Raw genomic sequence first — 11122 nt, forward strand, 5'->3', positions numbered from 1 at the left:
GCCTCAGCACAGATTTTAGGTGGTGTAAGGTGGGATGTAGCCCGGCTGTAACGCGTTTTCAGGATGTGGAGATACAGGACTTCATCAAGAATTCATCTGCACATTTACGCAGAGGGTTCCAAGGAGTTAAAGTGCAAAAAAAATGCAAAGTCTTTTCACCTGATTTCTTTAAAGGTTGTAAACCGCTCCCGTCTGTTTAAATCTGAAGCTGCCATGGCCGTCACCACGACAGCGGCAGCCGGGCTGTGCCGTCGTCAACCCTCACCGGGAGTTGGGGAGGTGCCTGCCAAGCCCAGCCAAGGCCGCAGCGAGGTGCCGGGCTCGGCTCTCCCCAGCGCGGCGCAGGGCTGCACGGCCCCAGGCGCCGGCTCACAGCCGCCTCTGCAATTGCCAACAAGCCCCACATCCTAAGGCACAGAGGAGGCTGAAGCAACCCTCACGCTGGCCCCGGGGGAGCTGGGAAGGCCGGGTGATGCAGTTCAGTAGGTTCTGATTAAAGCGATCTGCCGAAGTCACCTGAAGCAGCTATTCTGGGAAGTGCTTCCCGCAGCAGGGCGGCGGTGACACAACCCGTGCCTCGATGGGCAGGCTGCAGAAGCCTGGGTAGTGGCAGGCTGCGTTCAGCCCTCGTGTGAGTTGCAGGAGCAGAATACAACTTTGCCCTGCAGCGTGCCTGCGTTTGTAGCACGCCAGCAGCTCTGCCTCTTGCCATCAGTCCCCCTTGACAACAGGAAGCAAAGTTTCCAAAAAGATGCACATCTACAAGTACAACCACTGCTGGCCGGACCAGTGTCAAAATAGCAAACTCCACTGAGGGACACCACCCCTCCCGCATTTTTTGTGATCAGCAGAACAAATAAAAGAGCTGTTTAGAACACAGAAAATGAAAAGGCCCTGGAGCCTTGCCAATGGCAGAATCAGCCACAAGAGCTCCCAACAGTTAACGTTAACCTGAGACCCCTCTGTAATCAATACGGCTCAGTTCCCAGAACAATTTATTCTGGTACTTGACTCTCTTTACTATGAGAAAGATTTTTCCAAACTCATAGTGTGGATTTTTTTGTTTTGTGCACTGCAGTTTATATTCATAAGCTCTAATCCTTGGTGGTGAACCCTGATCTTCTGTATCAGCCTTTAGATTACTGAAGATTTTTGCTCCTACTTCTTCCAATCTTCTTTCAGCTCCCGTTTTTTCCCCAGTCCCCCTCAGCTGAGTTTCCTAGACCCCTAGCCCTTCCTTTTTTCTCTCCTCACTTACCTTCAGTATCTTTTTTTAAACTTTTATAAGCCAGTGTAAAAGTGCTTGGCATCAGGCTGGTCACAGGTACACCCATCCTTCCTCTGCACAGACCAGGGCGGGTGTCCATCCTGCTGATTTTCAGGTCCCTAGCTAGAAGCCATCACCAGTTTAGCTAACCAAACGTGGAGAGCCAAACTGATTACTGTGCCCTCCCTGCAAGGGAAGCCACAGTAACAGCGGGCTACGTGCTACTTAGTAATGGTTCTCTGTTTAATTTTACTCAAGTTAATACAACTGTAGCTTATTCCGCATCTCCCCTCTTCTAGGCTTCAAGCTTTAAAAACCCCAAAAGTAATCTTTTCCATTCAGCCATTCTAATCCTTGCCGTAGTATTATATCCACAATTATTCTAGGATTACCGCTTCTACAGTGATTAAGTAAATTAGGGCTGATTAAGCTCCACCAGTGGGCTGTTTCACAAGGGGCAGAGACTAGGAATTTTGCCACCATCACAGAGAACTAATATTGTTCAGAACACATATCAGCAGCGTGGTTAAAAAAATAAAAAGGATTAGTGGCTCTACCAGATCACCTCTGCTAGTGATTCTGTGGTACAGCACACATTTGCTACTTCAGATTTCAGGCTTTGTACTGTACTTATGAGGAAATAAAAATTATAAGGTAATAGTGAACAGAAAGTGGAATTACAGAAGACAGAAGTAAGTACACGCTGTACACTAAGTGGTGGATGATGTATTTATGCCATAAAGTCATTCACTCATGCATTTTCACAATTCATATGAAGACAGATTTGTTCAAGTAACAGATAATTAATATACTAAGCTAAACCCCCCAAAACAGTAAACCAGCTTCAGGAGGAAGAACCATATATTACTCTCTATTACTTCTTTTGGCAAATCGGTATCACGACTGATAGTACCAGGGCATTTAGTTTGAGCCAAAAATTGATGGTACTATGCACTATGCTTTGACTTGAAAAATATATTTGCTTCATAATCACAGAATCATAGAATGGTTTGGGTTGGAGGGAACCTTTAAAGGTCATCTAGTCCAACCCCCCTGCAGTAAGCAGGGACATCTTCAACTAGGTCAGGTTGCTCAGAGCCCCGTCCAACCTGACTTTGATTATGAACTGATTATTTCAAGTTCCTTAGCTACTACTTAGTTAAAATTGCTTTAGAAAAAGAAATTTTAACAAGATGAAGATGACTGATGTATTTAGCAACACTAAAACCAGCAATGTTTAAAATGAACATAAAATGTAACATTTTCAACCATGTAAAAGAATGCCACACATACTTCAATATATAGACTATATTGTTACTACAATTAACTTTCTTTTTCAGACTGCTTCAGTATAAAGAAGTTGAAAAGTATATATTCCAACTAACACCTGATTTCTTTCAAAATTAAGAACCTTTGAAACAATAAAGTGTTACAGACATAATATTGGAAAAAAAATACAATTTATGCACAGTTTAAGAGCCCAATTTTTTTAACACATGCATGTGTTTTACTGGCACCCAGTGAGACTACAGACATGAATGAAGAAATGTGCAAGCAGGCATTAAAACATTCCAGTTAGACATGATTCCAGTATTTTAAAACAAACAGTTAAAATCATAGAATCATAGAATAGATTGGGTTGGAAAAGACCTCCAAGATCATCAAGTCCAACCCCTGATCCAACTCCAATTACTATATCATGGCACTAAGGGCCACGTCCAATCTCTTTTTAAAAACCTCCAGGGATGGTGAATCCACCACCTCTCTGGGCAGGCCGTTCCAGTTCCTGATTACCCTTCCTGTAAAGAATTTCTTCCTAACATCTAACCTAAACCTCCCCTGGCAGAGCTTGAGCCCATGTCCTCTTGTCCTATTGTTGGTTGCCTGGGAGAAGAGACCAACCCCCACCTGGCTATAACCTCCCTTCAGGAAGTTGCCAAATAAAAACATGTAACATAGGGTTGCACTCCTTTTGCATAGCTAGATTTTTGGTGGGACAAAGCTTGCAAAGAAGCTGCTCACGTGTGTGTAAAAATATCTGAATTCCCTTTTAATATTTGATTCTCACCAAGAAGAACACCGGAAAGCAGACCTCAAGGCAGTGAATTTATGCTTAACAATGAAAGAATCAATTATAAATTTCATAAGTTTCTCTTCAAATATATATATATATTTAAAAAATGCAATGGAAATGTTTTGTATTGACCTGGACAGATAAGCAGGGAATAAGCATCACAAAACTATCAGATGCTGTCACAGGTTACCCCTGTTTAGTTTATACCTGAATGTTTCCCCATTAATTATGGAAAATTCTAAATATAGTTGGTCCATCTCTTCTTACAGATGTAATACAGCAATTAGAAGTGCTCATTGAACATCGATGGTTAAGTTTCCACAAGGGAAGAACAAGTCCTGCAATATTTGCATGCTCTTAATCTGAAACAATTAAGTCACACCTGTAGTATCCAGAGAAAGTAAGGGATGTTTTCTGAGTCTGTTTTCCTCTTCTCTTTCTCCTCTGCTACATAGTTAGGAGCGGACTGTTCCATTTTGCATTTCTGCAACCCAATCGTGTAGTACTGAAAGTAGTAACGACCGATGCTGGAAAATATACAGTCTTACTAAATTTTCCACCCCAGTCTGATATTTCAGTCTTAAGTCAGCAGTGGGTGTGATTCCTTTTCAAGATCTAGATGGTAACTTATTTTTCCAAAATTCAGTTACCACTGAGCCATGATGCTTTCTAGTCTACTGACTGCCTACAAATTCTCCTAATACTGATTTTAAAGCTTTTTTTTAAAGCTATGCCTGCAAACATGATTCTGAAAAAGCCATTTTATTTTAAAAACCTGTTTTCTTGTGGTGAGAAATAAGATTTCAGGGAAATTCTGAAAATGCTGTACTCTAAAAAAGGAATTTTTACATTCAGTCTGACAACCTGGAGTGCAAAACTTCCATATACAGAGCAGTCAAATGTCTACAGACAACATGGCACCAAATATGGAGAGAAACTTAAAAAAAATATTATCAATGCATTGTCTCAAGTAGAAGGGAACTAACAGTTTGGGTGTGAAGGAATGAGAAGTCCATTTCCACTCTGTCCTACCTGTGCTTTTAGTCCCAGTTCACACTTATTTAAAAAGACCTCGTTTAAAACAGTTGTCATATGTTCTGTGATCAGAGTCATTCAGCTAGACTCAAAAATAATAGTGGTGGTTAAAGGAAATCCAAAACATCCTTTAAAGACTATTCATAATGTTCAGAGTTCTGCAATTCCTATTGCAATAAAGATTAAATTGCATTCTGAAAAAAGGGCAATATTCAAAGCAAATAAATGTCAGTTTCATCAACAACACTTTTTCCTTTAGGACTTCATCAGAGATCCTCTGAGGGGCTAAATTCCCTGCCAGGAGTAATTCTACCCTAACACTGACCAAAAAAAGATATATATTTCTTTTATATTTACATATTATACATATTTACATTTTTTTAATACTACAGCTGTAGAGGGGAAAAAAAACCCCTGTATTATTGTCTGCCTAAAATATTGTCCCAACAGGAATTTTTTTCCTTTTGAAAAAATTTACAAGTCCTCTTCAGGTCCTCTGAAAGCTAGATACAGTCCACGTTCCTCAGGCCACCATCCATAGTCAAAGTACCAAATCTAAAATGAAAAAAAAGTACATTCTTAGGTGATTGACTAGATTATAGAATCAACCTTTAATTCATTGTAATTTATTTCTGGGTTTTTCCTTTCCTTTGCCACATGCCAACACATGCATTTGTATCTAACTTCTGTATGTGAAAAGAAGCTAGAAGAGAGGACACTATGCTCTAAGTATGGGCCTGGCAGTGGGGAACAGAACAAAACCAATTCAGCTTGAAGCTAAGCTCAGCTCTACCAACTTTCAGGAGACCATTATTTTTATATATTTTATCATCATCATAGGAAAAAAAGCAAAGTCAGTCTGTGTGTGATAACGACAATACCCTCTCAGGATTCTAAGAAATATGTTGGCCTCTTTCTGTTCACTTTATTTAAGCAACCTGAAAACTGCAAAATCATTCATTTAGATTGGTATAATTCCACAGTTGTTAAAAATTACATCTAAAAGTGAGGAATTAAAAGACACCACTGGATTGCTGCAACAGTATTGTGTTTAAATTCAGAATTAATCTGTCTATGCAAGAGATATTTTTATTAGCTAAACATAGGTAACGAAACAAAAATGCCACGACTGCTGTGTCAGAATGATTTTTACAGTAATGTTTCAAGGTTTTGAATACTTTTGTTATACCTCAGATCAACAGTTCAAAATATATTTACAGTTAAAGAGATTATAGAATGGCTCCTTAGTTTATGTTCTAGATCTACAAAATGTACCAAGTTAAGCCCATTTCTAGTATCAGCCCAAAAAGGGAAAACAATTGCTTGCCTTTCCAAAATGTGATTGTTCTCAGCCATCTCTTTAGCAACCCCTTCCACTTCCTTTTTTAATTTCTTCATACTGTAGTAACAAGAAGCAAAAGAAAGGTTACAGTTTTTATAGGGACAGTTATCTGCTATGATCACTCACCACCACAGAGCTTTCAGCAACTTGTCATTACATACAAAATAAGGGACAGATAACGAGTTGGTTATTTACTAAAAGTGATGGATGATACATTAGTGTTGTCCCCTACTCGCTTCCAAATCTGTACCACCACTTCAGCAATATAAAGCTTTTTTTGCAATATAAAATTCTTGATCTTAATACAGCAATCACTAAGTCAACCTTTTTTTTTCTTTTTTTTTCTTTTTTTTTCTTTTTTTTTCAATTTGCCTGTATAACAAGTATAGAATATTACATAAATCCAATTAAGAAATTCTCACCCAAGAGTCATTTCCACTAACGTGTTTGAGCTTGGATAGACTGTATTCATTGTATGTTTCATCCCACTGGAAGCTGCAAACATTTTCTGTGGCAGAGTATCTTGTAACTGTAATAGATAGAAAGGAAATGTAAGTTACAATATAAGCTGTGATACGTATCTTGATGTTCACCTTAAAACCCTTCTTTAAATTCTCCATTGCTATGATGCCTCACGAAATCATTACAGTAGTAAGGTGGCTGATATTCCCCAAGTTGAGATCACACAGAATCACAGAATCGTAGGGGTTGGAAGGGACCTCAGGAGATCATCAAGTCCAACCCCCCTGCCAAAGCAGGGTCCTACAGCAGGTTGCACAGGAAGGCATCCAGGCGGGTTTTGAACCTGTCCAGAGAAGGAGACTCCACAACCTCTCTGGGCAGCTTATTCCAGTGCTCCGTCACCCTCACAGTAAAGAAATTTTTCCTTAAGTTTGTGTGGAACTTCCGGAGTTCCAGTTTGTGCCCCTTGCCCCTTGTCCTGTCACTGGGTACTACTGAAAAGAGCCCGGCCCCACCCATTTGGCTCCCACACTTCAGATATTTATAGACACTGATCATCACAGCAAGTTTTGTATTGACACGACCTGTAGTTCCCTGATTTGTTCCATCATCTTAACGGTCTTATACTGTCATAATGCACTCTCAAAAGGAAGAGTTATCTATTTGTTATGTTTGTAGATATCCTAAAGCAACAGGATCCTAATCAATAACTGACTTTAGCAGTGCTACTAAAATACAAACAAATAACAAAATGCTGCTCTCAAACATTCCTTAATTGCTTTTACACCTATCAGGTGCTTTTCTTTCATTTATATTTCCTTTAGAAAGAATAATAATTTTACTGCATCAAAATGCTCTCATTCTCTCAATTTTGAGATAATTCTGATAAGTTTGCATCCTGCAGAGTCACTGTCCAAATTTTAACAAAACATTTTATTTCATGTCACCAGCAGCATTAGTTTGGCATGTATCCCTTCATCTTGAATATGGGAGTAGTGTTTTTATGCTTCATAAGTGTATTAAGATAATCCTCTAGGTGCTCAGGTACCATTATGATAACAGTTACACAGAACACTTCTCAACGAACCCACATCCATTTGCACTGATTTTTTTGGGAGGAATGCTAACACTACCAAAAAAACCAAACCAAACCAAACCAAAAAAACCAAACCCCACCAAAACCAAACCCAAAACAAAAAAAAACCCCAAACAAACTCCAAAATCAAGTCAGGATTCAAAAAATTGCACCACTCTACGCCACTCTGACATCAGCAACAAAGCTACTATAGACCAAATACTACATCCATGCAGCCCCATATTTTAATGCGACTGCATTAATATAAGACTTACTATAAACAACACTACTGACATTAAACAACGTGGAATAGGCTTTTATCTATGCAAACACTTTATATAATTTTGAAGCATTTTACCTCATTTATATAATCCTGATATTTTGATACCTCTTCTTCAATATCAAAACACTGGTTGGTAAGAGCCAGTAACTGCTTCCTTGTGTGAAGCATTTTCCTAAAAGAAATAAACATCTTCTTTTAGAGCTTCCTCTATAAAAGTGGTGCAGTGAACATTACCGAATACTAAAGAAATCAATAACTTGCCTTGTCCAGTCTTCAGCCTTGTCCAAAAATGTATCATACTTGCTGACACATTCATCTTTGAATAGAGCTATGGCTTTTGTGGCATGCAAATACAGCTTCTGCCTGCAACACAGAAACAACCCGAACAGTGTTACACTGCTTTCAAAACCCCGTTCATCTAATTTACTTTCTGAAACTTGGAGAAGATGTATGTGGACTTAAAATCCCTTCAGCCCCCTTTATTCATACTGTTGCAGTGTGTAAGAATTCAACATGCTGCATGAACTGACTGTTTATGTTTCAAAAATATTCCCTAGCAGGGAGGAAAAAAAACCCAAAAACCTCTATCTGAAGCATTTAGTTGCAATTATTTGTATATGAACAAATGGTCAAATGTCTTCTCTGAGTAAGTATTTATCCAAGCAAGTATATTTTAGGAAAATGAATTCTAAATGGAGGGAAGTCTAATAAGAAATTCTTGCTATTTCTTATTTGCCTTCTGCAGATACTTGGAACTTCCAGCATATATGAATATTTTGTGCTGAGTAATATACATGCAAGAAAAAAAATGGGATTTTTGTGTCAGCTTAAATTTATGACAAGAGAAAAAACCAAGCAGATAAGGATAGGAAAGCAAACCAAAACCCAATTCTGGTTAGTGCTGCAGACAGTAATCTCAGTGTCACTGCCTTCCCATGCTATGCATTGCACCAGGAAGCGAAACTAAGGGATGCTGGGACACTACAGTCTTAACATCTGCTTCTGGTATTTCATTAAGTCTTGCATGATAGCTATTGGTTAATCAAGTTCTGGCCAGTGTGTAGCTGGATTGTCATCAGTCACGCATACCTATCATTCAATCAGAAAAAAAATCCAGAGTGCTGGGCCCTTGTCTATCTAGTGGTCAATACTACAAAAGCCAGCCTCTGCTGCTAATGGCACACAGTTCTTAACAAAAAACACTGCCAGTTCTCTCCACGGTGAATCAACTGAAATAACATGTAGTTAGGGTCTCAAAGATACCTGAACAATCCCAAGGAGACACTTGCGGTAGAAAATATACCAGTATTCAAAGCCATGCAAATGAAGTCTATTTCTTTAAAGTTATTTATATATTAATGCAAGGACACAGTTTGAGTAGTAGAAAAAATGCTAAAATTTCTTTAATATGCCCAAGTGAGTGCAGTTTTAAAATAAGCTATGGATTGTGTCCCAATGTTTGCCTGTTTTCCAACTATATCCATTAGAACATATGACAAAATTATTGCTCACATTATCTCTCACATCGAGTCCCTTGCTGCTGCAGGGCAATGATGTGTCCAAGTCTCTTTCAGCATATCAACATCTGTCTTACAAGTTTCTGTTCCTACCCCTACTGTCCTTTGTCTTAAGGCAATCTCCCCTCCACTTGGCAGTTATCCCATTTAACTTTCAGTGTGGGAAAATCAAGTGGCATGATTGTGAGAACACCAGTGCCTTCTGCATGTTAGCTTTCTGTCTGTAATTGCCAGTGACTACTGGTAGCAACAGCAAGAATTTTTAGAAAATTACAGAAGGGGTGTCTAAATTCTGTGTTTCTGTAAATTCATACAGCACTCAGCAAAGTCTAGAGAACCACTCAACTGACCAGCCACTAGGAGAAAAACTTAATTACTTAAACATAAGCATCTAGCATCATTTGAGATGCACAAGGATATCCTGCCCTGCTTACAACTGTCTATCCAGAAAGGTGGAGGCTTCCTATTTGTCTTGTGTCCTACCTCCCATCCTCAGAGCACGTCTCAGATACCTTAGGGCAACTTAAATAGTATTGGCCATCTGTGTACGAGGAACTGAATCAATCCTGAGAGAAGTGCAACAGCATGAGCAGAGCAGCTGTTTACAGTTGCTCAAGAGTTAGTCAGTAAAGTCAGTGGAGCCTAATGGGAGTCTAGACACCGAGGTTACATACAGACACTTCATGTGACTGCCTCTCGTAAGTGTAATTTTAAACAGTCATGAAGAACTGCATTAAAATTTATTTTGCATGCAATATTCCTAGAATTTCATTCAGCTTGTCCATATTTTATTAATCTGTAGAAAACTATCTCCACCTTAGCTACAAAGTCATTTCACTCTTATTGAGGGCCCTTTCCTCCCTAAAAAAAACAGGAAAAAAAATTGACTTCTCGTAAGACAGTTATGCCCAGATCAAGAACAGGTATTTCACATTTAGAAGGTCTGTCAGGGAAGAAGCTCCACTGCCAGAAACCACCTCATTATCATATGCTGGCACCCCTATGTATTTAAGATATTTAAAGGAAATTTTTTTACAAAGCAATCCTAAAGAGGTTATAATTTGCAATAAAAATCAACAGAAGAGGTAAGAGCATCTGAAGGAACTGAAGGCAGTCACGGTATTTCCCAAAGGTAGCTTCAAAACTTACTTGTCAAACTTGTGAATTTGTTCTTCATTATAAGGAAGCCCTAGGATCAGAGCAGATGACAGACATTACCAGTTTAATTCTGTTAGCTGTATTTATGTGAAACTCCATTAAGTTTACCTATTTCCTATATGATTTCCTTCTCCTACCCTGATAGGTTAAAGTGGTCTCTTTTTTTTTTTTTCTTCCCCTCTCCAGTCTTGCAATTCAAAATTATGAGATAATATGAGATTAATAGTGGTGTTTCATTCATATAGGCTTTAAGATGGTATCTCACTAAGAAAGACCTCCAGCCATATTCACTGTTGTTGACTAACTCTCCATTCCTACCACAAATACCATAGTGCAACAAGGACTGATCTGTCCTTTACATTACAGTTTATGTTAGAAGTGAATTAAATAAGTTACTTACGTCGTTCTGCTTTGTCTTTTTTGAACTGATAATAAATTTCTGTGATGGAACATAGCAGTGCCTGCAGCCTTTCTGGACTAGAGTGACAAAAGGAAAGAACACGAGAGATTTTACATATAAATTTAAGTTAAGGACATAGAACTCAATATGTATTACAACAATTAATACAGTTACTCACTTTCTGTCTTTTGGATGCATGCCTTCCTGATTTGCCCAGGTGTCAGCCAGTAAACCACCAGGAGAAAGTTTGGTTTTGATATCTTGAAGACTAGTTTCTATTGTGCCCTGAGAGCTGGAGAGCTACATAAGAGCAAGAAAGTTCAATCTTACCACTGGTTGAAGTGAAAAATTACTTCAGGCTGAAAACAAGACTGAGCATATTAATACTATAAAACCATTTGTTTCACTGACCTTCATTAAAGAAATATGCCCAATTATCTACCTCGACTTTGCTAAAAGCAGATAAAGCATGGTATTATTAAAGAAAGAATCACCTTTGATGCTGGCAT

General features: G+C 38.8%; 1 protein-coding gene across 1 annotated transcript in view; it reads right to left on the reverse strand.

Annotated features, from left to right (window-relative positions):
* Positions 1-4879: 4879 nt before the first annotated feature.
* Positions 4880-11122, reverse strand: part of LOC104530013 (serine/threonine-protein kinase TBK1-like) — a gene marked incomplete at its 5' end in the record, with an annotated part of 11535 nt that continues 5292 nt past the window's right edge. Inside the window, 8 exons of the mRNA XM_010174476.1 lie at positions 4880-4931; positions 5704-5775; positions 6141-6247; positions 7614-7710; positions 7800-7901; positions 10205-10244; positions 10614-10690; positions 10792-10913. Of these exons, the coding sequence (XP_010172778.1) occupies positions 4880-4931; positions 5704-5775; positions 6141-6247; positions 7614-7710; positions 7800-7901; positions 10205-10244; positions 10614-10690; positions 10792-10913 (669 nt within the window). The remainder of the gene's footprint in view (positions 4932-5703; positions 5776-6140; positions 6248-7613; positions 7711-7799; positions 7902-10204; positions 10245-10613; positions 10691-10791; positions 10914-11122) is intronic.

This window comes from Antrostomus carolinensis, unplaced genomic scaffold (assembly GCF_000700745.2).
Source record: "Antrostomus carolinensis isolate BGI_N321 unplaced genomic scaffold, ASM70074v2 scaffold19848, whole genome shotgun sequence".
In the NCBI taxonomy this organism is placed as follows: domain Eukaryota; kingdom Metazoa; phylum Chordata; class Aves; order Caprimulgiformes; family Caprimulgidae; genus Antrostomus; species Antrostomus carolinensis.